General features: G+C 49.3%; 11 protein-coding genes across 11 annotated transcripts; 4 read left to right on the forward strand and 7 right to left on the reverse strand.

The window, feature by feature from the left end:
• Window positions 1-376: 376 nt before the first annotated feature.
• Pdw03_0793 (C6 transcription factor Prf, putative) lies at window positions 377-3,393 on the reverse strand (the record flags this gene model as incomplete). Its single annotated transcript, XM_066099715.1, has 6 exons — window positions 377-1,174; window positions 1,237-1,488; window positions 1,542-2,033; window positions 2,087-2,606; window positions 2,666-2,993; window positions 3,078-3,393. 6 exons carry the CDS (start codon window positions 3,391-3,393, stop codon window positions 377-379), a joined length of 2,706 nt encoding a protein of 901 aa, XP_065957442.1.
• An 828-nt stretch (window positions 3,394-4,221) lies between these two features.
• Window positions 4,222-5,511, reverse strand: Pdw03_0794 (mitochondrial 54S ribosomal protein uL2m; the record flags this gene model as incomplete). Its single annotated transcript, XM_014675160.1, has 2 exons — window positions 4,222-4,323; window positions 4,393-5,511. The coding sequence occupies 2 exons, from the start codon at window positions 5,509-5,511 to the stop codon at window positions 4,222-4,224; spliced, it is 1,221 nt and encodes a 406-aa protein (XP_014530646.1).
• Window positions 5,512-6,601: 1,090 nt separating this feature from the next.
• Pdw03_0795 (G2/M-specific cyclin NimE) lies at window positions 6,602-8,263 on the forward strand (the record flags this gene model as incomplete). The annotated part of the gene is made up of 4 exons (XM_014675161.2): window positions 6,602-6,610; window positions 6,737-7,921; window positions 7,975-8,113; window positions 8,172-8,263. The coding sequence occupies 4 exons, from the start codon at window positions 6,602-6,604 to the stop codon at window positions 8,261-8,263; spliced, it is 1,425 nt and encodes a 474-aa protein (XP_014530647.2).
• A 1,036-nt stretch (window positions 8,264-9,299) lies between these two features.
• Pdw03_0796 (Histidine triad (HIT) protein) lies at window positions 9,300-10,230 on the forward strand (the record flags this gene model as incomplete). The annotated part of the gene is made up of 3 exons (XM_014675162.1): window positions 9,300-9,554; window positions 9,639-9,732; window positions 9,974-10,230. 3 exons carry the CDS (start codon window positions 9,300-9,302, stop codon window positions 10,228-10,230), a joined length of 606 nt encoding a protein of 201 aa, XP_014530648.1.
• A 165-nt stretch (window positions 10,231-10,395) lies between these two features.
• Pdw03_0797 (tRNA guanosine-2'-O-methyltransferase, TRM11) lies at window positions 10,396-12,073 on the reverse strand (the record flags this gene model as incomplete). The annotated part of the gene is made up of 5 exons (XM_014675163.1): window positions 10,396-10,452; window positions 10,507-10,631; window positions 10,698-10,903; window positions 10,963-11,825; window positions 11,960-12,073. The coding sequence occupies 5 exons, from the start codon at window positions 12,071-12,073 to the stop codon at window positions 10,396-10,398; spliced, it is 1,365 nt and encodes a 454-aa protein (XP_014530649.1).
• A 500-nt stretch (window positions 12,074-12,573) lies between these two features.
• Window positions 12,574-14,303, reverse strand: Pdw03_0798 (Histone deacetylase SIR2, putative; the record flags this gene model as incomplete). The annotated part of the gene is made up of 5 exons (XM_014675164.1): window positions 12,574-12,756; window positions 12,809-12,988; window positions 13,044-13,595; window positions 13,659-13,969; window positions 14,069-14,303. 5 exons carry the CDS (start codon window positions 14,301-14,303, stop codon window positions 12,574-12,576), a joined length of 1,461 nt encoding a protein of 486 aa, XP_014530650.1.
• A 287-nt stretch (window positions 14,304-14,590) lies between these two features.
• Pdw03_0799 (Tetratricopeptide-like helical) lies at window positions 14,591-15,834 on the reverse strand (the record flags this gene model as incomplete). The annotated part of the gene is made up of 2 exons (XM_014675165.1): window positions 14,591-15,221; window positions 15,278-15,834. 2 exons carry the CDS (start codon window positions 15,832-15,834, stop codon window positions 14,591-14,593), a joined length of 1,188 nt encoding a protein of 395 aa, XP_014530651.1.
• A 1,875-nt stretch (window positions 15,835-17,709) lies between these two features.
• On the forward strand, window positions 17,710-18,472 carry Pdw03_0800 (Ubiquitin-conjugating enzyme/RWD-like; the record flags this gene model as incomplete). The annotated part of the gene is made up of 2 exons (XM_014675166.1): window positions 17,710-17,776; window positions 17,850-18,472. The coding sequence occupies 2 exons, from the start codon at window positions 17,710-17,712 to the stop codon at window positions 18,470-18,472; spliced, it is 690 nt and encodes a 229-aa protein (XP_014530652.1).
• A 554-nt stretch (window positions 18,473-19,026) lies between these two features.
• On the reverse strand, window positions 19,027-19,985 carry Pdw03_0801 (Complex 1 LYR protein; the record flags this gene model as incomplete). The annotated part of the gene is made up of 3 exons (XM_014675167.1): window positions 19,027-19,656; window positions 19,719-19,879; window positions 19,937-19,985. The coding sequence occupies 3 exons, from the start codon at window positions 19,983-19,985 to the stop codon at window positions 19,027-19,029; spliced, it is 840 nt and encodes a 279-aa protein (XP_014530653.1).
• Window positions 19,986-20,998: 1,013 nt separating this feature from the next.
• On the reverse strand, window positions 20,999-21,661 carry Pdw03_0802 (Ubiquitin-conjugating enzyme variant MMS2; the record flags this gene model as incomplete). The annotated part of the gene is made up of 5 exons (XM_014675168.1): window positions 20,999-21,059; window positions 21,112-21,191; window positions 21,248-21,373; window positions 21,434-21,513; window positions 21,589-21,661. The coding sequence occupies 5 exons, from the start codon at window positions 21,659-21,661 to the stop codon at window positions 20,999-21,001; spliced, it is 420 nt and encodes a 139-aa protein (XP_014530654.1).
• Window positions 21,662-22,054: 393 nt separating this feature from the next.
• On the forward strand, window positions 22,055-27,394 carry Pdw03_0803 (Endosomal peripheral membrane protein (Mon2), putative; the record flags this gene model as incomplete). Its single annotated transcript, XM_066099716.1, has 6 exons — window positions 22,055-22,132; window positions 22,190-22,256; window positions 22,312-22,485; window positions 22,536-25,053; window positions 25,116-25,189; window positions 25,251-27,394. The coding sequence occupies 6 exons, from the start codon at window positions 22,055-22,057 to the stop codon at window positions 27,392-27,394; spliced, it is 5,055 nt and encodes a 1,684-aa protein (XP_065957443.1).
• Between the last annotated feature and the right edge of the window lie 336 nt (window positions 27,395-27,730).

Genomic DNA, 27,730 nt, shown 5'->3' on the forward strand with positions numbered 1-27,730 from the left:
GATATCGTAATAAGTGACTCCATTATTTGTGGAATTAGGATGCCGGTGCCTCTTGTAAATAAATCTCAGCCCGGGTCGGGGAGGGAACCAAAAGCGAAAGAGAAGTATCCAATCGGATGACGACGTGCTTCGAGTCGCGTACGAGATTCTCGGCCAGAATTGATAAGGGCGTAGATGGGTCGTCCTAATTGGTGAGGGCCATGATGACACTGAGTGGGCCGAAAGAACGCAAAGGTCCAATGTCGTCCGTTCCATTCAGTGGCACAAATAGAGGCTTCACTTGTTGCAACAATCTCAAGTTTGATGAGTTGCTGCCATCGGAGACTATCCATCCAAGACCCTCGGATAGGAAAGCATAATCTACCACGCGCTGCGCTCAAGATTGCCGCCAGTTCTCCCAGACAGCGTTGGTCCCATTTTCATTCGGGATTTGAGTATTCAACAGCTGAGTCCATTGAGATTCACTGAAAGTCTCCATGTTCAGACCGCCAAATTCCTCATTGCCCGTTCCAGGATTTGGGGTTGGAAGGTCCCACGCAGAGGGCATGGAAAAGATTCCCGACGCTCCGGTGCCGACTGATGGGTTATCGGAGCTGTTTGGATAGAAACGACCAGCTATAGAGCCCAAAACAGTGACTTGCGGGTTAGTGCTTCCTTGTGGCATGATATTTGGATTGGCCTTGTCAAAGGACGGGCCCGACCCCTGACTTGAATACACAGAACTTGTTTTTTGATTCTTGTTTCCGGGCGATGGGGCGTCGGGACCGTTAATCGAATAGGAGGTGTTGGAGGATGAATTCAGGGTTGAAGGGGTGGGGTGGTCTGATGGTGGGTTGTTTCTGTCGCCGAGGTTGCCAAGATCAGGTGGAAAGTCCAAGTCCATGTCGATAATGGCCCCTGGTTGTCCTGCTTGTTCCATTTGTGAACCTGTCAGCTGAGTAGAACTTCCGAAGAGAAGACGCGTGTCGTCATCATTAAAGACTGGTCCTGCAGTTGGCTGTGTCGTTGAGTCCCTATTTCGGTTAGGGAGGGTCGCCGTTAAACCAGTAGTCACAGGCTGTTGATTGCTACCGCGATTGATAGAGTACTGTGGAGAAACCTCCTTCGCCATCCCTTGTGTTTGGCGGATGTTGTAGATAGGAGTACAGTCTACATTATCGTGGCAGCGTGCTTGCTAGAAAAAAAAAACGAGATTAGCTTGCATTGGCTATTGGGAAATAAGCCGGGAAAACCTACTACCATCGAATGTGCAGCAGACATGTTGGCTTTTTGCCTATCGTCTAAAGCGCGAATACCAGTTCCATCAAGATCAACATCCAATTGAACAAGGAAGGACTCAGTCAGAGGGTTTTTGTTCTTCATGGCGTTCAGAGCGGAGACGAGAAATTGCAACGAGGAATGAACACTCGAATCCTCTGGTCGGGATTTTAGATACTGCACAAAGACACGAGCAGCAATGTAAAGACAAAAGGACATGAAAGGATTTAACTGTAAGGTATTAGTACAAAAGGGTTGGGAAAGAAAGCTCGATAGAAACTTACGCTCGTCAAATCTACGTGGCTGATCATCTTCATGGTGCTCGAAATCTGGTTCGCGGCGACAAGGCATCTGCGCTTGCTTTCGGTCGTAATCTGCATCGGCATCCTGTTCTTTTCGGCCTTGAAAATTGCCGCTTGGTGAAGGCATATGGTAGAAGCATGTATGCTCATGTTGGCGAAGATGACGTTCACGTCCGACATACCACTTGGAAATCGAAGGTGATCAGGCAACGAGAGCGAAATGTGAAGAAGAATATTGTCATGACTTCTGTGGCGCTTCCAAAACTCTCCATTGAGGTCATGATCGTTGTCTTGTGGCTGAGGCCGATGAATGTGTACGAGGTTACGACCGAAAAGACTTGCCAAAACCATCACACATGCAAAAGGGGCTAATGTAGAGACACCATCTCCGGTGATGATTTCGTTTAGATGAAGCGTTCGTTGTGGCTTGCTCTTGGTAAACGATTCTTCGGATGCGGGGAGGTTGGTCATGATCTAGTTTTTGTTAGCCTACTCCGTGAAGAAGGTTCACAAAAAGAGATACTGACATCGTTCTCATCAATGAGAATAGGCCAACCAGTTCCAACACTCGAATATCTGTCTGTGGCAAATGCGCCCCAGAAGACTCTCCTACGTTCTTCACGCTCTGTCCAATCTTTTGGTGGCAAAATGGATTGCTTGACGTCAAGGCCAACACCATCAAGCCGATTCAACCCCAGCATCAGTGCAAGTCTTGCAGCTTTGCCCACGCTCAGCCAAGCTCGCGGGAAGAAGATCATTCGGAATTCATATATGCCGATAAAAATCCATGTTTGACAATGTGCTAGACTAACAATGTTCTCTCCGAATCCTTTCATTTCGTCCACCTCAGCATATTTGCGTGCCCGTTGGTAGAAATGATTATGTAGAAAATAGTATTTGTCACTGAGGGATGCGGCATTGCACCACATGATGTAACGCAGGCAGATCGGGGGTCGCATATTAGGGGGGAGATTCAGGGCTGCATAGTAACGGGGGCGGTGGATGATGGGCATCATTGGATAGATCTTCTCAAAAAATAAAGCATCCCTAGACAGTACCATTGCATTAGAGACCAGTTCAAGTGAAAAGCCGCAAAGAACACGTACAGATCATCAATCACATCCTGTGAAGGAAGGGGCTCCTCCAGTCCTAGACTTATCAAGTCCCATTGAGAGTTGCCGCCCCGCTGGGTAGTTGGCGGCGGAGGATACAACATTTGACTTGGTTGGCCTGCGCTGGGGCCAGTAGGAGGTGAAAACGAGCTATCCATGTTACCTCCAATACCCCTCAGCTCTCCCAAGTCCGAGAGGTCAGGCAAATCTAATATAGATTCATCGGCTATAGGTGCTGTGAATGTATTCTCCAGGGGTTGAGGTGGGGAGGTTCGTTGGGTGGGTTCCGGATCCTGGCCTTTGAGAAGAGTCTCTACTTGAGCTGATTCGATAATGATCATTAGCGATACGGCTGAACTCACTGCCAATAGAGCAGTTGTGACCAGTGTTTTCAACGGCTTCGTACCTAATCGCGCTTCAAGCTGCTTGACATATCCCCGCTTGGGACCACTCTTCTTGCGCACTTCATCGTAAGAGCATTCATGCCCCAGACGTGAGCAAGTCCCACAGCTAGGTCGTCTCCCATCACACCTCAGTTTCCTCCTCCGACAGACAACACATGCGATGCGCTTGGGGCGGGGAACGAAGTTGCTTTCTCCGGTGTTGGTGCTTTCAGCAGCGGCGCCACTTTCACCAGACATGAACCCCATTTGAGACGGGCCGAATTCTGTGGAGTATTGAGACGGTTCGGGTCCAAAATTGGACGCCGGAGGTGCCGCCATGGCGGGCTTGGTTGCAGACTTACAATCTCGGGATGTGGTATAGCAGCTGAGTAATTCGAGTGGATGAGTTGTTGGTCAACGCTGGTTTGTCCGGGTGCTGCTTTTTAGGCAGAAAAATGGCGCGATAAGGATAGCCTGGAGCGCGTCAAAAAGCCAGGGACTCCCAACTGTTGGCCAGATGTGACGAAGTGGAGATGTAAAATGGAAGTTCTATGATGGTGAAAGTTCGTATCAGGAGAGGCTGAGCCGTCCCGACTTGTCTAAATGAGGAGCTAGATCAAAGAACCCAAATTGTTCGTTTCGATCGGATTCTAATTAAATCCATGAGAATATCTTGAATTTCCATACTTACTCCCAACGAGAGTGTTGAGAGGTGCGATTAGCAGAGAGGGCCACCCACCAGCGAGACTGCCTGGAGGCTTGGCACGCATCTGCCCAGGTGGGGATCCACAGCTACTCAAAGACAGAGAACTCCGTGCTTTGTGCCAGCGTCTGTTGTATGTAGTATATTTGCTATGTGCAGAGAGATGAACCCGTCCTAAAAACTCTTTTTTTTTCTTTCGCTTTGAATGCATTTGGCCCCGAGCCATCGTACTGTACAGTGCCCATAGCCCGAGTTTCAGTCAGATGGCAGATGCGCAAAACAAGCATCCCCAAGAAATAGCGAATGGTAGAAGAAACGATGAGACATTTAATGTGTCAAGAAACAGAAAAATATATCGTACAGTCATCCTCTGCGCGGTAGGGATGAGGTATAGGGTGAGGAGGTACAAATGGTTCAAAGACATCGCAGAGTGAAAAGGCCACCTCGACAAAGCAGCACCATCTCTAGTTGTATCCACGACGACGTTTTCCTTGGTTTCGAGGTCTGGCATGAACAACAGCCTTGTTGATCTTCCACTTCGGGCGGGTCTTGTAGCCGGATTTGGTCTGGAGGTGAAAACGAAGAGTCAGTCCCGTGGAAGTTCAGATGGTGCAAAATCAAAAGGTTATACATACCGGAATACCCCAAGGACTCTTCGGGTCGACGTTACCCTTAGACTTTCCTCGTCCACCACCGTGAGGATGGTCCATGGCGTTCATAGCCAGACCACGAACCGTCGGACGAATGTTGAGCCAGCGCGAGCGACCAGCCTTTCCGAGCTGGGTGTATTGGTAGTTGGGGTTGCTGGCGATGCCAATAGTAGCACAGCAGTCCTTGTGAATTAACCGAGTCTCACCACTTGAAAGACGAACAGTAATGTGCTGAGCCAAACGCTCCTGCTTCTGTTGTTCACGCTGCGACAAGGGCTTCTTTTCAGCCTCCGGCTGTTCGTCTTGAATCGTTTGCTGGCGCGAGTCACTACCCTTGGCCACAACTGTAGCATATGTTCCAGCACTCCGACACAGTTGACCACCCTTCCCAGGTCGTAATCCCAAGTTGAAGATTAAGGTTCCCACCGGAACCATGTGCAACGGTAGACAGTTTCCTCTCCAGGCGGTTCTGGCCGCGAGCACACCGGGATCGACAGTGCTGCCCATGCTCTTCCACAAATCTTCAGGAATTCCGGACATGTAGCTCTGGACCACGTCGCCGGCACGCATGCCATCCGCTGCAAGAATGTAGCTCAACTTGCCAGTCTCCTTACTAGCAGTTAGAGCGATGTGTGCAGTGCGTCCGGGATCGTACTCGATACGCTCCACTGTGTGTGGCCCCGGAGCCATGCGCAGAAAATCGACTGTCCGAATTCGACGCTTAGCACCACCTCCATGATGGCGGACGGTGACTCGGCCAGAGTTGTTTCGACCGCCCTTGGCGTGGCCACGTTTGGGGAACGTTAATTTATGCACTGGTCGGCCTTTCCACAGATGATCATTCACAGGACGCCGCAAATGTCTCACACCGGGGGTGCGCGGAGTGTAGGTACGCAGCTGAATGCCAGCAGAATCGCGGCCTGGGGGAGGAGCGAACGAGACATTGGGGTCAATAAACGAATTCACTGGTGTTTCGATAGACTTAGGCTTGTTCTTCTCAATTTCATTCACGATTGTCGAATAGGGACGAACTGGCGAAGGCAGAGACGGTAGACACCTAAAGGGCAGCCGAATGCCCCGAAGGGCAATTCGGGGTTGAAGCATTGCAGCCAAAAGATGAGGGTGACAAAAGGGAAAGCTGGGGTTTGGAGGAATCTATTGAAGAAAAGAGCGATTGATGAAGGCAATGGAGCAAACCAACAAAGACTCTACAGCTCCTCTCCTCTGCTTTGTAGATATGCATCTGACTCTCCACCGGAGCAAAAAGTTCTATGACCACGTGACCTTCTTCATGCACCGCCTGTCCTGCCGCCACACCCCTAGGATGTGGCTAAAATCCGGTCACGGGAATCCATCTGTGGTTCCAGTTTGACCGCCTTGTGTCAGATCTGATGCACGTGATCTCTATGTTACATGAGATTCGATACTATACGAAACCGAAACGTCTGTGGTTGTCGGAGCAACCCGTTTATTTACCCACTGCCATGCTCACGCGTATTGCCCTTCATTGCTGGATCTACTTTTGTCAACCTATCTCAGTACATCGTTTTCTTGTTCCTATTCCGTTCTTCGTTGCTCAGCTCAGTTCTTCATCTTAGAAATTTTAACAATTAAAGGGCTCGAAGGCCGATTCCGTGATCCACGCGACTGGCTGAGTGGGGCTAGTTGTTTTCCACGCTAAGCACAGTACTAGGGCCAAACATCGCCTTTTGCCCTCAAGCTCTCTTCCTTTTCCCTCATCATTCCAGTTAAAGCTGCCCTTCCATCTTCCACCCCCACTCCCCAACTAACAAATCATCGCGTGCGGATTTCTGTTGTACAGCATCCCCAAATCATTTCTGTATCGTTTGACATCTTTTCCCCCCTGATTCGCGCGCCATTTGATCTTCGGAGCCAGGGTTCTGCGCGGTCTTGATAGACATCAACATAGTCATCTTGAGCCGTAAATTTATCGACTCATACCATCCCCACCTGTCTGAAAGCTACCTCTGCCTACTGGCATTGTAGTTTCTTCAGAACAACTGCATTTTCACGCGTGGTACGTGCACCTCTCTCACAACCCTCTGGTATGAGGTACCCACCGAGGTAATATAAATGGAATGCTGACCTGGTTTCCCGAGCAGGATAAGGATTATTATATTCCTGTCTCCTTTCTTCCCTTTCGACGCGTCGCTTTACTTTTATTTTCTTCACGATGCCCCAGGTGAGCAATCTTTAACCTTGCCAAAAACACGCGTTTGATATCCTAGTCGCGGGGTATTTAATTCGTAGCCTCGAGATCCAGGGTTATTCTATAATCTCACCAGACTGATCACTTGCTTCACTGCAGGCCCGCAGCCTTCGTACCAGAGGCACGATGAATGAGAATGATGAGAACGGTCCGTCAACGCGTGTGACGCGAGCCAAGACAGCTGCGCTCAGCACTGAGATCTCAGCCGCTGGAGCCAAGAAACCCTTGCAGACCAAGCGAACCACGTCAGCTGCCACTGCTAATGGATCCCAACGTCCCCGTGCTGCCCTCGGCGATGTCAGCAATGTCAACAAAGCGGATGGTGCTGAGACGAAGGCTGGAAAGAAATCTGTCGCTGTCAAGGCTGGTTTGACCTCAAAGGCAACTGTCCAGACAGGAGGTGTTCAGAAGCTGAGCCGCACCAACTCCTCACGAACTGGGACCCGCTCTGCCCTCCAACCCCGTGACTCTAACAAGAAGCCTGCTAGCAACGCCAACAAGCGCCCCTCGCTCAAGGATACAGCTCTCCAAGAGGATGAGCCTCCCCGCAAGAAGGCCGATCTTGAGCGAAAGACCCGAACTATCGAGAAGATCGTGGAAGAACCAGCGGTGAAGGAGCCGGAGATCAGTGTGAAGGATGCGTTGAATCACGCCGTGCAGGACCTGGATACTGAGGACTTGGATGATCCATCAATGGCCGCCGAATATGTGGTTGAGATCTTCGAATATCTCAAGGATCTTGAGATCATCACCCTTCCCAACCCTGATTACATCGACCATCAGCCCGATCTTGAATGGAAGATGCGTGGGATCCTTGTCGACTGGCTAATTGAAGTGCACACCCGTTTCCGTCTCCTTCCCGAAACCTTGTTCCTTGCTGTCAATATTATTGATCGCTTCCTATCAGCAGAAGTGGTTGCCCTCGATCGTCTCCAGCTAGTTGGTGTTACTGCCATGTTCATTGCATCCAAGTATGAAGAGGTCCTCTCTCCTCACGTCGCCAATTTCAGCCATGTCGCCGATGAGACTTTCTCGGACAAGGAGATTCTCGATGCCGAACGTCACGTCCTCGCCACACTCGAGTACAACATGAGCTTCCCTAACCCCATGAACTTCCTGAGACGCATCTCCAAGGCCGACAACTATGACATCCAAACCCGCACCCTGGGAAAGTACTTGGTGGAGATTAGTCTCCTGGATCACCGTTTCATGGGCTTCCCACAAAGCCACATTTCTGCTGCAGCGATGTACCTTGCACGTCTCATCCTCGAGCGTGGACCTTGGGTATGTTATGTTGCATCGCGTCTGTTCCATGCATCTAATCTAACTTCTCATAGGATGTCAATCTCGCTCACTATTCTGGTTACACCGAAGAGGAGATCCATCCTGTCTTCCAGTTGATGGTTGACTACCTCCGCCGGCCTGTCTCCCACGAAGCCTTCTTTAAGAAATACGCCAGCAAGAAGTTCCTCAAGGGTAAGACACAGTAACTTTCCCCTTCTTTCGTGAGATAACATGCTGACCAGTCTTGCAGCTTCTATCTTGACTCGCCAATGGGCCAAGAAGTATCACCACCTGTACGTCGACAGCTCTGAGCAGAGCAGTTGCGCCAAGGATGAACAGTAATTGTACCATTTACGATGTCATGCTACTCCTGTCTGGCCCACGTCGATGCCTTTCATGACTCCCTAAGGCCCTTGCGACGACTTGCTTGAGCAGGGGAATCGAATTCCTACATATGTTGGCATTTCATTGTGCTGGTATCCACTACCTTTTGCATATTCTTACGACGACTTGATTGAATTTCTGCGCTTTCCGCATTTGTCTTCTGTGATGGGGTGTTCGGCGCTCGGCCCTGCGTGTTCTTGTTTTCTTCTTTTACCCCTACATCTTCAACCTTGGCTTGCTTGTTTTCCGTGCACGGGCATCTGTCTCCCGCCTGCCTTGATATCTCTTACACTGCCGTCGTGTCGCAGGCGTCGTGCTCAATTTTTGTCTTCCTTGAAATCACAATTTTACCTTGCTTCGCCCTGATTCACCTTTATCTTAGGTTGGACGATGCAGTCTCATCTCCTTTGGATCACTATTTTTCTGTTCATCATGCAAGTTCCGAAGACTTGTACGTTTGCGTGGCATTGCGGATTGGAAATCTTTGGTGGGGCCACGGTGGCTATGGGTTTGTTTTTATTTCTCGGGTGTTTCTCAATTCATCGGCTGGAAGATTCAACTGGTTCCTGGAGCTGAGTCTTCCAGGCACGCAAGGTTGACATCGGGTGGACGATTGAGGAAGTATTCAGTGACAAGTTGGACTGCTTTTGTTTTGTTCAAATAGTTGGATTTCTAACGTTGGATCCGTGTGTATGGCGTGCTTATTGAATCCGTTTCTTTTTTTAATTCGTTTTCAATTCGTTTTCAGCTCTTTACTATGTATCTCTGTGGTTGGTCGTAGATGCGTCCATTTTAACCTAACCTGGGTGTGCTTAGCCGAGGTTGATCCCGAGGTCTTTCCAAAGTAGGTCCCCTAAGCCGTGAGCCGAATCACCTTGGAGATGAACCTCTTTGTCGTTTCCCGAGTTCCCTCCGTCTTTGAAGCTGATCCTGAGCTAGATTCATAACCCCACACTCGGACTAAAAAAAGAACACTTCTTCTTTTTATCCAACCATGGATTCCACTGCATCCTCACTGTGCCCGTTCTGCAATATCGCCTCCTCATATCTCCCAATCCCCTTCAACGACCCTGAGTCCAATCCAGTTTCTACCGCCCCAGATTCAGATCCATTGTCTCACGTTATCCTTTCCACCGAGCGTGTTCTCGCCTTCTTGGACATCATGCCGCTGACACGCGGCCATGTCATTGTGGCGCCAAGAACTCACTACAAGTTGCTAGGTGCCATGGGCGTTCAAGCAGGACAAGAGGTATGCAGTCATTTCCCATCAGCCTATCTTTACACGTTCGAAGATCCTTCTTTGCCTGACGTTTGTGTCTCATTTGATGCATAGATTGGGAAATGGCTTCCTATTCTCTCCAGGGTTGTGACGAAGACTGTATTCGGCGATGATCCCGATAGACAATGGAATGTTGTGCAGAACAATGGTATGCGTTACCCTTACTTTTCTTTATTTCAGGAAACCGTTGATCGTTATCGGATTTAAGTACGGAGTATTAGTACGTCACATGCTGTTATGTGCTGAATGTATCAATATTGGTATTCAAGGAGGTTGAACATCCCTGGCCGATCTCTTGTGTATTTTGTCACTAGAGAAAAACGGAATCGTGTCATCACTTGTCCATTCAAGAAGAAGAACAACCACAATCGTCTAACTGAGAGTGACAGGCGAAAGAGCAGCACAGGTAGTACCCCACGTCCATTTCCACATCATTCCGCGTCCTGCACAAGGGGTCAACCAAAGAACAAGCTTTGCTATGTTCGGCCGTGGGCAGAGAGAGGAGCTCGACGATGATGAGGGTGCAGCTCTAGCTCGTGAATTGAGAATTGAACTAGCCAAGGAAGTCGAACGGATTCTGAGGGACGAGGGTGTGGACTTGGCTGCAGATTTAGTGCCAAAAGGAAGCCAGCGGGGAAAGTTGTGAAGTTTGTACGCTGTATCTGGTATTTACTTCCGGTCTTGCGCCTGATCATTGGTCCCATCTTCGGGTTATTCGTTGTAGATAGATCTTTCTACTGCGCATCTTTTCAAGCCTCCGGACTGAAGTTAGGCTAGATAACTTCCTAGCTGATTTGTCACGTTAGGGTTCTTATTCGGACGTTTTTTTGTCCTTCTCGACCCTGGTGCCGTGACCTGGGAGCATGTGCTGGTTGAACAAGTTAGCCAGGTACTGGGCCATTAAATCACAAATGATACGAACCACTCGTCGGAACGCATTGAGATCATCCGCGCTAGTACCCTGGTCGTCAATCTTTTTCCGGGCCTGTGAGATGTCCGACAATTCTCCCTCTGGTAGACGACGGTAGGTTATAAGTCGGCGAGCCCCTATAAGACGCAAAATCAGCCCGTCCCTTGGAACGTCATGGTTATATCAAGAGGCCTGTCACTTACAAGTGTTGAAATTCTGAACGGAGATACTGATAATCTCCAGATTCTGATGCATGGGAACAGGGAACTCGGTTTTCTCATCATTTGTTGTGGGCATCCACATTGACAAACGGCCATTGGGAACCAAGGAACGAACTGCGAAGTTAAGAACGTCGTTCTGCAGAGCCTCAAAGCCGTAAGGCTTTTTGGGGGGAACAAAACCAGGCCGGCTTTACGTATAAGTCAGTTTGTAAGTCGGCGAGGCCCATGGGGTGTAAGAAAACATTACAGATGAGCAGGAATACCATCAATGATCACATTGACAGCAGGCTTTCCCCTGCGATTTCCCAGAACCCGAAGCCCTTCACGCACACCGTACGGTGGGTCGCAGACAATACCATCAAGGACGGCGGTTCTCCGCAGTGGCGTGTTGGTAAGATCGGAAGTGAACGTATCAACAAATCTGCTCTTGATCCCATATTGGTCGAAATTCTCGTAGATGCCCAATTTTCCGCTCTCTTTGCCCCGGAAGCTGCGGCCATCAATGTCTGCGCCCAGAGTCAGAGCCCCAAAATGCGAAGCAGCAACAATGAAACTTCCAGTTCCGACAAACGGATCAAAAAACAATTTTCCAGGTGCTGCAAGAGCCATATTCGCCGTGATGAGACTCAACTCTGCATCCATGGAAGTCGTGCTGATATAACGACGCTTCTTGAGGTCGTATTTGAGCACGTCCTCGCGGCAGCTATCGGCAATCTTACGACTGAGGTAAATCTTCCGCGGATTTTCTGTTCGCGTCGTGCCCAGTACAGAGACTTCAACGTCGTCGATGTACTCTTCCATCACGAAAAACTCCTCATCGGGGTTTGTTAGCCGGATTGGGCCTTTGAACCCCATGTATGAGAAGGACCGAATGATCTCTCCCTTCTGAACTGTGCTACGCGTTCCGGCGAAGTAGTCAATCGTGAATTTGAATGGGACAGAAATGTAGTCATTCCAACGATGCTGGGTTCGTCGACGGACATCTGCATGTAGTTCTTCATAGTTGGCGCCTTCGCCCCATAGCTCAAAGATATCCTTGGCCAGAATACTGCGCTTGGCAACTGCCCGCGCTGCAGCTTCGTTTGGTAGTCTTACGATGCAGTATGGTGACTGGGTATGTCAGTCAGGATTCTGCAAATTAAGGATAACCATGCAAAGGTAGAGAGAGGTGGGGGTCTCATCCATTGTGAGCCAATGTTGGAACGATTTGAACACTTCCAAGAGTGATAGAAAGGGTATCATACAAATTCATTGTAGGCGATGATTTCGATGTCAACACCCGCGAGTGTGGCACAGGCTTGGAGTTCCGGTCGTCGGAAGGTCTCATGGAGTTGGGCGAACCGAACCAGATAATCCATGGCTAGCAAAACGAAGATCTGTCTAATTTTTTTCTTGGGGGTATCTCTTCGGTGGGAGTTCAAGTAATTTGCTGCTTTCAAGGCGGGGGTGTTGCGGGTTCAGATTTTTTTTTTTTTTTTTTTTTCCCTCGGGTCTTCAGAAATATACTCCCCGGAGGTGGACTGTGTCCAACGATAGATTGATATTTCCAAGGGGGATCTTTTTTTTCACATTCCACGGATTCAATAGCATGGAAAAATGATGGAGATGATTTAATTACAAGCGTTTTACACAGTAAAGTCGGACAAGTTAATTTATACTGGATCAAAAGAAGAGAATGAAACGATTGATTGAACTATAGATGAAACCCAGATCTACCCAGGTGTGATATTATCCTAAAATCTTTTTGAAAAAAAAAACAAGACTGCCGAAGATATATCAGCACATCCAGCTATGAACAGATACCCGAAGATACGCCCTCCATTAAGATGAAAGCAAGACACGCCCAAAACTCCACACCCTATGCACCAACTACCTTGAACACATGTCGTGAGTCATACCCCTCCACCGAGGTAATGTCCACCTTCTCATCGGCTGGTATCATATGATGTTGAAGGTCCCAACCGGCCCGACGAGAAAGTTCTGATACCACCACATCACAGTCACCCAAGAGATCAATATCGAACTCGGTATGTGACACCGGCTACACGCAATGGTTAGTATGCGACAGTGTCAAAATTTTCAGTATGACTTACAGTGCGTGAGATGTAGATCTGTGGAACGTTGCGAGGTAGAATGCCTGGTACTTCAGCCACAGGGGCTACCTTCAACGAGGTTCCGATCACAATGACCAGGTCTGCTAAATCCCGGTCTTGGTGAATTAGACGTTCGCCAAACTCATCGGGCAGATCCTCGCCAAAGAAGGTGATATCAGGCTATACTAGTAGTGAGTATGGAAGAAAACAAGCAAGGGACCACATGGTCACTGACCTTCATTACTCCAGGGGTTGGGATTTCGTAGTCGTCCTCATCCAAACTGTCGTCAGAGACCTTGCGGTCTTTCTGTTGACCATTGGAACTTCGTTTGCGCTTAATTCCTTGCGGCTTGAATTCTTCTTCGGCAATTTTCTTCTTGCAGGCGGTGCAGTGGGGGACGTTTCCCGCCCTGATTTCATCGAAGATCGCGTCGCCAGGGACATTGAATCCACACTTCACGCAGGTGGCCGTCGCAAAGGATCCATGACATTGCACAATCTTTTCCGGGAGCACCCCGGCATTTGCTTCAATGTTATCGATATTCTGCGTGTAGTTGGTCAGTAGCTTCCCCTTATCTTGTAGAAGCCGAATGAACGCGTGGGTGGGCGACCATTTCTTTTCCGTCGGGAGAATATCCTTCGCAATAGAAAAGAAAACGTTCGGGTCCTCCCTGAAGACATGGATGTCGAAGACTTCTTGTGGGTCGCTCAGGCCTAGGTGCATCAGTTTTGAGTAGAGGCCAGTATCTTTAGAACGGAAATCGGGGATGCCCAAACTTGTCGAGATCTGATTTCAAAACTCGTTAGCATTTGTTGACTAGTTAGGTTCGAAATAGATTTATGAACATACGCCTGCGCCTGTCAGAACGATGATGTTCTGAGACTCGCGAAGGAGCCGAACAGCATCGTCGATGGAGTTGTACTGGGGAAGCTTGGGCCTCCGAGAGAACTCGCGCGAGATAGCGACCGCTAGGAGAGAATGATAAGACTCATCTGGCGCACCATCGAGGAATGCCGGGGGTACGATTCCAAATGCCGTGCATAGCTTTTTGGCCGTGACGGTTTCGCGGAGGATGGTTTCTTCCACGAACGCCGCCTTACCAATCGCATGTAGACGCTGTCGATATGCAGTCGCCTCTTCTAGAGTGCAGGCACCGGGAACTGAGATGGAAAAGCGGGCGTGTTAGCCAATGTTCGTCCTGATCTCCGAGAGCGGGGGTGTCCGGGGTAAGAGGTGAGAGGGTGGATATGGTTACATACCGAGGCCGTCGCGGATCTGGTCATCGCGTATGAACTGGATTGCCTCATCGCAGTTAGACAGAGTGTCCCATTCATCGGAACCATCGCTGTCCGACTCCAAATCCGACGAGATCTCAAGGGCGAGGTCCGGCGCGTCGTCCTCCATAACGTACGGTTCCTCCGCATCCACAGCCTCCACTTCGACCACGGTGGTCTTTACTGAAGCCTCTCCTTTTGGGGCTGGTTCCAAATCCATTTTGCAGGAGTTTGAGATGCCAGCCACGGAGACAAACTCGTTTTCACTCGCGCTTGGAACCTGCTATGGCAAAAATTCGGGCATCTGCTTCACCGGAGGCAACTTAATCCGGAACCGATGAATGAGTTGCAGTGGCGATATCAAAGAAGTTTTGGTTTGTGGTGCAGAGGGTCGACAATGAACAAGAGAGTTGGAAAAAAAAAACGAACGAAACTACTTCTAATGGTATCAAATCAAACAAATCAATGGAAATGTACATCATATCATGTAGTCGTCACTTTTGGTATCTATGAATCAGCCATCTCATCATCCGAATCAACTTCGATCTCTACGTCCGAATCCTCGCCTTCTCCCTCCCCTTCAGCTTCACTCTCATCATCCTCTCCAATTTCCTTGTTCATTTCCTGTACAAGCTCCAAGGCATGATCGCGGAGCCGGTCATCCTCGTACTGAAGGAAATCGTAAAGTTTCAAGCTTTGCTTGAGCCATTCACGACTGGCATCTAGTGATGCATGGCGTGGGGACTCGGCAAGCTCGTCAGCAGTCACATCCTTAGGTGCCTGTTGCTTTTCTGCCAGCAGGAAGAGACACCAGCCTCCGAGGTACCAGGCCTCTACACTTTGATCATCCTCCAGAATCAAGCGCTCGAGGACTTCCAGAGCCTCGAACTCCATATTCACTTCCATCAGGAGTCGCGCAAGACTGATGCGCACCGCAAAATCGGGAATTTTGAGATCTTCTGGGGCCAGGTCCTTCCAGAAGCTCATACTGCGAGTGAGCGCGGCTTGCGCATCTTCGATACGCAGTTGTGAAATCCGGATGGAGGCGAGAGTCTGTAGTACCTCTGGGGCTTCGGGTGTGACAAGAAGGGCTTCCGTGATGAGTGCTTCACACCGGGCTTCGGCATCCTCTTCCCAGCTGAGCGAATGTATTAGTGCTGGCCCACATAAAATCTAGATCATGGAGAAACTCACGAAAGATCTGTCATGTAGGTTTCAGCGACGGCGCAGAGTGCATTGGACATCTTGGCCTTCTTCTGTGTAATCTCTGCGATCTGCTCTGGTGATGTTTGCCCCTCAAGAGACTGAATAGTCTGTCTAAGTGACGCCACGCCCATCTCGAACCACAGGACGCTGTCCTTTCCACCTTGCTCACTCAATTGTGCAAGCCACAGGAACTTCTCAGCACCTCCGCCCTGGGATTCCGGTATCGAGCCATTTTGATCGAGTTGAACCGCCTGAAGGAAGCAATTTCTCGCGGTGTCGATGTCTCCTAGTTCAACGTTGATTTCTCCAAGCAGGTTAATAGCGGGGAGCTGTGCAGTGGTGTTTTCAGCGGTCAAATCCAGAGCCTGCTGTGCAACCACAAGTGCCTCCTCGGCTCGACCAGTTTGTAGGAGGATTGTGGCTTGGTCGAGTAACGTTGAGGGATCTTGAGCCATGTTGCCTTTCGAGATCGAGCCACCAGGGCCGAGTACGGACTTTTTGCGGGGCTTGGATGATCTCTTCTTTTGCGGTCTGGGCTTTCCCATGGCAGGATGCAGCAATGTCCCCCTCCAAAAGCGTTATTTTGTCGACAGGAATATTAAGCAGAGTGAGTGATAAGTGTAACTCACAAGGTATCTGGGGGAAGTTAAAAAAGTGACCCTCCGCCAAAATTTTGAAGCGGTTGTTTGACGGGTTTGCATGTGGGACCGTTGTGTAGGTTTCCCTGGTCTGTAGCTGCAACATTGAAATTGCAAAACCTTTGAAAAAACAGACATCTAGAAAACTGTAAAAAGAACTTCCATATATATATGTGTTCGTCCGTGTTATTCTCCCTATTGCTGGTGGTACTATTTTTTAGCCAACTGTTGTATCGGTTACAAAGAAAGAAACCTTGGAAACTGCGGCAATGAAGAGCTAGATCGTCACACAATATGGAAGTGACCTCAGGAACTCTAGGATTAGAGCTTCCACTTAGACAGAGATCTACTTCATCCCTGTTACCAGGAACAGTAGCGAGGCCCCACCACTCCTATAATCCTATGATGACGGTCAAGGATGCTCACAATTTCGAGGCATCGGTGTTCCATGTCAAGTTAGTTGCCCAGGGAAAGGAGGGCCCTGATCCCAGCCTATTTAGCTCGCGATTTTCCTTATCAAGCACCACTCGAATCTGGTCTCGCTCGGGCTTGCTGAAAGCTTGAAAGAACGTATGAAGCGTGATCTCCATCCAGGAAGAATATCAGCATCAATAAGACGAACTCCGGTGACACGTTGGAGTGCAGCATAGAAACGTAGCCACCCGGAACAAACCCTTGCTTATTTTGGATACCCTCTTTTATTGCAAGGAGAGCAGGTGCGATAGTCAAAACTTGTTCTTAGAAGGCCTTAAAGGCTTTAACCTCGCAGTGGTGGCTAGGAACGTCCTGATTGGCTCACTCGTTGAGTGAAAAGAATTCAGTTCCCCTGTTGGGAATTTACATGTAGGCACGCATGTAGGCCTCTTGGCCGTCTGAGTCGCTGCAGACACGGAAGGTCGCAAGGGCATATGAGGAGGGTCCACATCCAGCTCAAACAGCGGCCTCTGTTTCCTGGTAGTTTTGTTGGAGATCTTGGTGATAATGGTCCATTTGGTGTGCTTGGGCTTCTCAAACGCGATTTGCTCACCCTGCGTGGGGAAGAACCCAATTTGAGACATTGTGTCTATGAAGCAAAAATGCCTGAAGAGAAACAAAGGAGAGGAGTAGTCTGTAGAGTGATAGCGATGCAATAGTGACATTAGCCTCATGCTGGCAACCGTGGTCGGGCTAATCACTTCTAATCACTTTGCATAGTAAAATGCATCAAACCGGACCTGTCTAACTTTGGCCGTTTATGCGGTCTTGTGACGTCTTTATGGTCAGTGGAAGTTTTATAGAGGTTTTTTCAAAACGCCATTTCCTTAACAGATATTTTGCTCCCCTTCTCAGTTTCATAGATAAAACATAACAGCAGAAAAAAAAGGCGGCAAAAGCCCTAACTTGCGAAACCGACTTTTCTATGGATTACCTCGGATGGGCGAGTGTTGTTGCTTCCTATCCACGTGGTACTTCTTATATAGCTAGCCTGGGGGGTTTCTTCTGTGAAGATTGGTGAGCGGGTCAGGGTGTTTTCACGGCCACCACACTGGAAGCCGGCGATGATGACGGTGAAGTGGTAGATCCACGTGACCAGGTTTGGCCCCGACATTTGTTGCGGTTGCGCTCCAATCTTTTTTTTTTCTGAGTTGGCTAGCATTGCGATATCACAAAGTCTTGCTTAGACAGCCTTTCAATCCGTCCCGCTAGAACCACTTCCGCCCCCGCCACGAGGTGTTTCCCGAAGAATCTTCACCTCCGGCGCTCAAATCACTACCCCTCCAATCCGCAGGCGGACCAGCAGCTATGGGTCGCGAAGACCAGATTGAGGAGCGTGAAGTGCTCGATTCAATCTTCCCTGATGAAATTACCGGTAAGTAAAGCCCAGTCCATTAGACGACTCCAACACCCTTTCTATTTTTGCTCACAGCGAGTCCCGCACCTAGACATATCCGAAACCTCGTACCGTGTATCCATAACTCTCGATGCCCTCGAATATGACGGTGATGAAACAGAACAACCTGTGATATGCCTGGAAGTCGCCTACCCGGAAGAATACCCCGATGTTGGCCCAAATCTCGGCATTTCCTCTCCACCCAATGCTGTGAAACATCCTCGGCTAGATGTCCAGGAGGACCGGGAATTGCTGATGGAGTCTCTTCAGTCAACCATCGAAGAGAACCTGGGAATGCCGATGGTATTTACACTGGTCAGCGCACTTAAGGAAAGCGCAGAGCAGCTTATGATCGAGCGAGCAGACGCGATTCAAGCTGAGATGGACCAAGTCGCTGCGAAGAGAGAGGAGGAAGAGAACCGGAAATTCCATGGCACACCAGTCACAGTTCAGTCATTCTTGGAGTGGCATGCCAAATTTAAAAAGGAGATGGAGGACGAGGAGCTTCGGGTACGCGAAGAGAAAGAATCGGAGGACAAGAAGAAAAAGACCACGAAAGAGGAGAAAAAGCTCACAGGCCGACAATTGTGGGAGAGTGGCTTGGCTAAGGGTGACTATGACGAGGAAGAAGAAGATGCCTTGCCAGCTCTTGAGAAGCTTAAAGTGGCTGCATGAGCTCATACATAGAAATGTTAATGACCTGCCGTTAATTCATGAAATTATGTACAATAACATTGTTGAATGGCGTGAATATACTGAACTATCAGTGAACTGGTATCAAGGGTAGACGGAGTAATGTACAGATCTGAAAGCCCACATGGACTGAGGTTATGGTACAGGAAAAGAGAATGCCCAATCATTAAACAAAAAGGACCTGAAGGAGAGCTGTCATCTTGGCTCGAGGTGCTTGCTAGAGCCCAGAGACTTGAATATACTAGCAGTCCATGGTGCCCATTGATCGGATATAATCAAAAAAGGGCATACCTGCCCAGGTTGGCATGGATACTATACATGCCTTTTGGGCGCTTTCAGCAACGGACCTTTTTTTCTGATATAGGGCGACATTGCATGGCCATGGACGTAGGTCACTCTGATATGGCCGAGTATGGACCTAGGCCATGAGGGCCATATGGTCAGACCAAAATCTGTCTGCCCGAAGAGCCATCGGATTGAACTTTGGGAAGGCAACGAGATATGCGCGGCAAGGTAGACCACTAGACAACTAAGTTTCATTGCCTCGGCTGCTTTTGGCTAGCTTCTTCTTCCGCCAAAGCCTTTTCAGCTAGGACAATCTTCCACATTTTGTCTGCAAGTTCCCTCGCATGCATGTCGAAGTGTCCAATTTTTGCATTGACATCGACAATGGCTTTTGCAGGATGCTCAGACCAAGTGGATGGCTCCCTAGTATTGGTGACACGATCCCACTCCTCTTCGTCCTTGGCGAAAAGAAGTTCTATCTTCAGCCTGTCTCGAAGTTCAATCCATTTCCAGCGACGTCCAAGTTTTGTTCGTATCACGCTGCTCAGGTTTCTTGGCTGCGGTTTTTTGTAGCGCAAGAACGGAAGCCCGCGTGCATTGACAAGCACAGGGACATTGCGCTTCTTGTCGCCCAACGGCTGGGGTCGGTTTAGGACTGAGGTGGCGTTCGGATGCCGCTGGTTTGTTTCCTCTTGGAAGCGGATTGATTTTGCTTTTCGGGCTTTCTTGGCCGTAAGGGGTTTGGCAGGCGGCGTAACTGGCCGAATTTTCCTTTGCAACTCAGCATATTTATCTTTCTGCAACTTGGCTTGGGCTATGAGAGTTGTAATACGGTGTGCATCATGCTGGTTGGTATGGGATGAAGAGAGGATATCTAGAGCCTATCATACGGTGACAAAATATCAACATAGATTCAACCTAGACCAAGATTCGATGCGCATACCTCATAGCCTGCCTTCAAGGCATTTGCTGTTTGTGACGGGCTTTGTAATTTTTTAAATTTTCGGAAATTCTGTCGGACTAGGGGTTTGATTTCACCCAGCCACGGAGTGTCTGCAGCTGAAGGACGGCATTGTCGGAGAAGCGCTCGATAAAGTGCCAAACCTATCAGAGACAGATTGTCAGTTGGAGCGACTAGAAGCGTAGGGAGTCATCTCTCACACGCAAAGCGGTGAGCTCCATTATACTTGGGCACCAGCACTTTATGCATTCTGCCGTGTTGAATAGTTCTACTAATACTGCCCAGGTGAAGCCAAAGCTAAACAACCATATCTCTTATCATGTTTCGATACTGCCAGTTTACCGCCTACTGTAAATGAGTTAGCTTACCTCACTCCATCTGTGCGGTCTGCATCCCAAACAAGTTAGCGTGTTCGAGAAAGTCACATGACATCAACCGCCTATATATTGGCACCCATCCCCACAACTTTTCCTCTTCTTCTTTTCTTCTTCAGCTCTCTTTGCCTATTGGCTTAGATCAAGTGTAGTATCTGTTCTTTTCAGTTTAATCTCTGAAAGTTTCCGTCCAGGAAACACTTTGATTATTCCTATTTTTGGACCCCGCGACTTGGCCCCTGTGCTTGCGCATGCCTCGTTGCACAGTGTCATTGGGCTTACACTACCCCCGATCGACGCGAACCTCTTTTTCATCAACCGCTCGGCTTGCCCGGGCGCTTGGAGAAGAAGCTCACTCCACCCTCGGTCATTCTATTCCGCCTTGATATTCAAACGTGAAACGTAAAATTGCCCCCTTGTCTGTTTTGCTGTCTTTCGCGCCATGTGCCCCTTTAGGCTCATCCACTGGTCTTGTCATGACTTCCCTTTTTGCTAGCCTCGGGGCCCTCGGATGGGTTGACATCCCAAGGGCAGGTTCACTCTATCCTCCTTCCTCCCTTGTCCCTATGTTCGGGTTAATGTCTCATGACTCTCGGTACAACCATGTGCTATGCGAATCAATAATCTCATTATCTCATTTAATTTTGTTGTACTAGATTAACGGGCGCCTGCCGCAATGCCCAGTTCCATGAACACTTTAGAGATTAATAGCTAATGTAGGGATGGAAATTGAAAGTTGGGGCCCAAAAGGACCCCTGCTGATGATTTCATGCAGAGACTGTACACGCTCTAGGGTGATAGAAAAAAGAGAAGAAGCCAGGAGATTTAAATGAAGCCGATCCTGATATTTCAAGATCCGCCTGCACTGAGTGGGTCACACATGCTGGACTAGAAAGTTGAGCCCTCCGGGGGCTGCGGCAGCTTCTTATGCTGGGGCAAGGCCATGTACCTGGACAAATTGTCAACACTAACCGTCATATTGTGCCACTCTTTGTGCTCACCTTCTCAACTCAATCAGTACTGTCTCCATGGTGTTGTCTCGTTTCCACTGTGCCAGGGTTGGAAGCTTTGTCGGATCAACCTATAGTACAATCACTCAGTAATGGCTCCGTCTTTTGGTATCCACCTTTCTCATACCTTGCCAGAGCTGGGATCGACACAGGGAATGTTGACTCGAGAGACGAATTGAATGGTAGGCGGGTTATCGGGGTAGTCAGGTCCACAGTGAATGTTCACACTGTATATCCGGTTCTCATGAACGCTCTGAAAGATGGCAAATTAGTGATGGTGTCATGGTGGCGTGGAGTAGAGTCATTAACTAACGTGGGGCGGACCAAGAATAGTTCCATTCCAGTTGCTCATCATCATGTCCTCCCCATCGGCAAGTCCATATGAACAGGCATCTAAAAATAAGAAAGATACGTCAGCGATCTAAGATTGGAGTCCGCATGGTCGGAGGTCGTCGGAGTCAATCGTACCAGCACTCAGACCCTTCTCGCCCTTCTCGAGCTCCTCCAGGAGTCGAAAATTCCTTGGAACCTTAGCAGCCATATTGAGCACCGAGTAGTGGTTTCAAGGGCTGGAAAAATCACGACAGGTGTGAACAGATGCAGGAGAGGGATGATGCGACAAGAGGGGCAGCGCGCTAGGCGGTCAATTTGCAGCACAGTCACGTGTGATACGGCCTATCGACGGCTTGGCACCTGTTGGAGATGCCACGCCTTGTTGATCCCATCGTGGAAATCGTTGTAATAGCAGAATCGCTGTCATTGTTCTCTTGCTACTCACATGAAATTTGTATCAGGGCACCAATTTTGCAAATCTTCTGGCGTAGAAATACCGATTCTTTCATCTGCGATTGAGAGCTCCCCGCACTGTTGACATCGGGACCTCGGGCATTAGCCTGTGCTGGCCATGCTTTGATACAACAAACCTATATCAGAAATGTCCTCCCAATTCCTGCAGACGGAGATCGCCAATTTGATTCATGAGTCTCGGAGGAAAAACTCCGATCTTCGAAATGTTGGCTATCACTCTCGAGGCATTATCGGCCACAACACACTAACGAGGAATTGACAGGCCGCTGAACAATCGTTGAATGAGCTCAAAGCACTGCCATCAACTTCAGAGGCTCAGATAGCAGCAGGTAATCTCTTACATGGCAGCCCTGCGTCATTTTCCAACCGCTAAATTGCAATAAGACCTTATACGCAAACCGAATTTTGTCGAGCCTTTTATCATTGCATGTCATACTCGGCATGCGAAGCTTGCTGGTATCGGTGTGATATGTTTGCAGAGACTAATTGCATCTCGGTCATTACCCTCAAGTCGTTTGAAAGATGTCATCAGCGGCCTGAAGGAGACCACAAACTTGAGTAAATGCCCAAAAAAATCTATAAATTTAAATTGGGCTAACACTTCATAGGCCTTGATATTCAGCTGAAGATCCTACAGTCTCTGCCTTCGCTTTTGCAGTTTTACTCCGATGAATTGAGCGGAGAGCTTCTTGCGAACACGTTGGAAATATGCGCCACACTACAGGCAAGCAAGATGATTGCAGTCTCTAGCACTGCCGCGGCCACGCTCCAACAGCTGGTGGTATCGACTTTTGAAAGAGTTTCGAGCGAAGATGAACTTCCTAAGGATTCCAAAATCATCACAACCATCAAAGTCGATGGTCAGTCGCTTGACATAGGCTACTTCGCCTATGATGCATTGCAAGTATTGGATGATCTCTGTTGTCTGGTCGATGGTGAGCCACTGAAATTTCTGCGAACACGAACCCTATCCCCGACTTTTGTGTTAGAACTTATTGAGAGTATTCTCCTGAACAGCGGCCGTCTTTTTGTGGGACATCCTGAACTTTCGCAAGTGCTCCGCGTTCGGTTGCTACCGCTAGCCGTCCGTTGTTTATCTGAGAGGTATTCATTCGCTCAAACTGTCCGGATCGCTCGAATTCTTCTCATTCTTCTGAAGCGTCATATGTCCCTCTTAACTACAGAATGCGAGATGGCATTGAGCTTGATAACCCATCTGGTTGAACCGGATGGGACAGCGCCCTGGAAGCGACTGATCTGCATGGAAATCTTCCGAGGGCTATACTCGGAACCGGGCGCTGTGCGGCTGATCTACACTTTGTATGACGGCGAGGAAGGCAGAAAGAACATACTTCGCGACCACATGGCTGCGCTGGTTCGGCTAGCTTCAGAGAAGCCTTCGTTGATTGGCGTCAGCAATCAATCAACCGTACCTTCACGTGCGGAGCGCTCAAGTTCCACCACAGAAGATCAAATAACTCTTGAAACTGGCGGTGTGGCTGGTGTCATTGGGTCAACTGTTCCTCCAAGTGAAACCAAAGTTCCTGGAATCAGTACTCAGTGGAGTGTTGTTCGTACGCCATATATCGACCTCCTTGACAAGGCAGATCCACCCACACCGCCGGACACTTACATTTACAGCCTCGTTCTTAATTGTATCAGCAGCTTTGCTGAGGGGCTCGCGAAATTCATTCTTCCATTAACGGTCCCGGATCTAAAGCAAAGACGCAAGAATCGACTTATGAGTCCCATTCAGGGACCCGACTCCGCCAGATCTTCTCAAGATTTCACAGCAGAACCTATCCGAGTACAGTCTAGCTCGTCATCGAAAAAATTTCAAGTTCCCATCAATCCTTTGGACCTGAATTCTCATGTACAGTATTCGGCCATCAAGACCTGTGCAGCAATAATAGAGAACTGTTGGCCCGCTGTCCTAGCAGCTTGTTCCATCTTTTTGCGCGCATCCTTAGATGACGAGTATTACCACAATCTTGTTCGAGCATTCCAAAAGTTAGCTCATGTGGCGGGTCTTCTGAGACTATCTGTCCCCCGAGATGCTTTCTTAACAACTCTTGGGAAAGCTGCCACGCCTGCGAGCGCAGGTAGTGCCAAATCAGTCAATGTGCCTGTCACTGGCTCTCAGCAAAGTGGCACACCCCAGAAGAAACGAAGAAGTGCGGATCTGTCACAATTGTCCAGTTCTTTATCCATGGATACTGCAGGAACTACTGCGGGGGAAGGGCCTCCTGTGTCTCTGAGCACGAGGAACCTACTTTGTATGCGGGCTTTGCTCAACCTCGGAATTGCTTTGGGGCCGACATTGGATCAGCCAGCTTGGTCCATTCTTTTTGAAACACTTCAATATACTGGACTGGTGATTGGCATGTCCTCAAGTGCAATGGTCAAATCTGCCAGTGGGACCGGGGAGACTCCAGTCACCCCGGGAAACGATATTCCAACTGCTAATCTTGGGACTGAGGTGATTGCGGTCCAGGCGGCTTCTAACAAAATGCTCGAGAGCACCAGTGATTTCCCAAGTGCACCTTTTGAGGAAATGTTACTTGCTTTATTGAATCTGTCAGCAGTTACGGAGCAGCGTCGCAATCAGGGTGATGACCAGGAAACATCAGAAACGCCTCAAACGCCGCAATCCCCCCAAGCAAGTGGACGCTTGCACCAAGGTTCCCGGCGCGTATCGCACACCGTCGGAAAATCAAGAATGCAAGACGAGGAACTCAAGTTTGTATTGGAGAAAGGAAACGAACTAGCCAAGGCAAACATTGGGAGACTGTCTTCGCTCGAAGAAGATGACAGCAAAGCTTGGGAGCTATTCACGCAAAGTCTTATCTCGGCTTCCGCGAATGCTACCGTCAGTCCGAATCTTCGCATGCAGGCAAGCGCAATTATGAATTCGCTCGTATTCTCAACAATGAAACAAAGGGACGAAGATGATGAGAAAGTCTACAATCAAGTGCAGACGAGGAATTTGCAGACATTGAAAGCCCAGGTCGCCTCGCTCTATGCATTGGACATGCACACCTCCAAGTCTTTGCCGATAACCGTGATTGAAATCCACGAACAGACCTTGGAAGTATTGAATAATATTCTGGAACAGTACGCAGAAACGTTCGTGGATGGATGGCACCTCATCTTTGACTTGATATCTGGGGTTTTCCAACTTTCCCCAGATCTTGGAATTGGCGATCGGCCTTCCACTCTGACCGAGCGCAGATCGTCGGCCCTTCCAGCAGGCCCTCGTTTGGTACGTGCTGCGTATAAGTCTTTGCATCTTGTTGCATCTGACTTCCTTTCTCTGCTACCAGCGCCCTGTCTCCTGAGCTTGGTGAATGCGTTCTCTAGCTTTACGTCGCAAACCCAAGATTTCAACATCTCTCTCACCACCACTTCGTTTTTCTGGAATGTTTCCGACTTTCTTCAAGGCCAGATTGAGCAGATCTCACTTAGCCATGTTGATGCATCTGTCAGCGAAGAAGAGCTAGCTAAATTGGCTCATGACGAAGACCCTTCTGTTTCTCGGAATTCACTGTGGTTGCTGCTGTTACTTCGCATCGTTGATATCACGACGGACACTCGACCTGAGATTCGAAATAGCGCAGTGCATACGCTTCTGCGCATTTTTGACGCTTACGGGCAGCAGCTCTCCCCCAAAGCGTGGCGTCTGTGCCTGAACATGGTCCTCTTCAAGATGGCCGAGGGAATTGAGACCCCTCTTCTCCAAGCTAAGGACAATCGGACCAATGCAAAATCCGATGACTTCAAGGCGTGGGTGGATACGACAGTGGTGATGATCAAGGGGTTGTCAAATCTAACCACGAATTTCTTCGAGACCCTTGTACATGACGAGAAGTTCGATCAATCCTGGGAACGACTTTTGAAGTACTTGCAAAGTCTGATTGACTTGCAAATTTTGGACTTGAGCGAAGCAACATTTTCTAGCCTCTCGGCAATTCTCGCTCTAGTGCAGGATAGAGCCGAACTTAGCAACAATGCTCTTGAGTGTGTGTGGCTTCTTTGGGCAAATGGACACCCTGCTGGCGATGAGAGGACGCTTGACTTGGATCGACCTAACCAGGATGCGGCTCTGGCGTATCTTAATACATTCCAACAGCTCTATCGCCTTTACAGAGACCAGCTGACAACGAAGCACATTAAAAAGGTCCTTCATCACCTCAGCGTACTTGTGTGGAACTCGGTCTCCCCGCGCTACTCTCCAGACATTGACCGACCCTCGGCCCTACAAGCGCTGGTCATTGATTGTATCAAAACGCTCTGCCTGGAGAAAGAGGACTCCCAGCCCGACATTCTCTTGTGTCTTGCCGAGCTTTCTGATTCAGCACTATCAAAATGGAGTCCCAGCAGCGACACCCAAAGACCAGCGTTCGTGGCCTTCTCGAAACGCATCATCGATCTGATCAGCTGGTACATTGCCGAATTCGGCATCAAGCAAGACGTCTTCACGAATGGCGCTCTTGCAAAATCCCTCGAACACCTCAATGCTCCAATTACGCAAAAGTACACATGGCAAGGGAAGGACCGTGAGCCGTTCCTCTGGCAAAAGGCCACAACGGTATCCTTGGACGTTCTGAAAGTTGTAGTCCCTTACGTGGAAAAGCAATACATGAAGACAAACGAGCTCCAAATATCCCAGTTTTGGCAACGCATCGTCGAAGTCACAAATGGAATAGTTTCCGCCCGCGGTTTCCAAGCCCCACAACTCCCCAACGCCCAAATCACTGCAGATGAAGCATTCGATACCGAAGCCTTCGCCCGCCTTAAGACTCTAATCCTCCCGGCCCTCGGCGCAGCAGCAATCCCAGACGCCGTTCGCCGTGACTTCGCCCGCGCTCTCTTCAACTCCTCTTTCATCTACGCCCCCCTCCGCTTTGACCTACCCAGCGGCCTTGAACACGCACCCCTACAAAACTTCTATACCGTCCGCCCCGGCCGCACCTTCGCCCCACCGCCAACCCTGCGCCCAGGAATAGCCTACGTCCTCATAGACACGCTCTTTGAGCTCGCCGTATGCTCACAAGCCAAGGCCGAGACAAAAGCCGACGTCCCGTCCCCGCAGACTCTGCTCGCCCGCTCGATCTCGCCATACCTCCTCCTGCGCTGCGCGGTCTCGCTCAAATCTTACATCGCAGACCAGCCACTGCGCGGCTTGATGCCCCAGCCCACGCCTGCCCGCAAGGTCCTGCTTCATCTGCTCCTCCGCATGGTCGAGCTGAAGAGTGAGCCGTCGGCTATTCCGGATCCAACTTCCGTGAGAAGCGTTTCGGTTGTCGAAGCTGGGGATGCGGAGAAGTACCACTATCGGAAACATCTGGAGTGGATTTATCCGTTGGTTGTGCGCGCTGTGCAGGTCGCTGGTAAAGAGCGTGATGATGGACAGATTCTCCAGGCGCTGGGAAAAGTCTTGCAGGAGATTGGTCGGGTCGAGTATTAGAGCTAGACCTTAGTTGTGGATGACGTATGACTTGATTGGGTGTACGTCCATGCATTGTTTTTACTTTACACTCTAGACTCGGATAATACATCAGAAAGGGACAAATTCTAAAACCCGAATCAACGTTGAGGTTCGATTTGAAATAAGGCATGGCACGAATGTAGGCAGAGTAAGGTATACTACAGAGTGATGTCGTGACATAGCCGTGAGACAGAATTAACGGACACAAAAAAGGACAAGTGAGTAGTAGGGGTGATGAGAAATCAAGATCGGAGAAAAGAGGCGGGTATAGAAGGACAGATCCGCAGGTACCAGGAGGCTGTAAGAAAGACGCAA

The sequence above is a fragment of the Penicillium digitatum genome, chromosome 4, assembly GCF_016767815.1.
Source record: "Penicillium digitatum chromosome 4, complete sequence".
NCBI classification, from domain to species: domain Eukaryota; kingdom Fungi; phylum Ascomycota; class Eurotiomycetes; order Eurotiales; family Aspergillaceae; genus Penicillium; species Penicillium digitatum.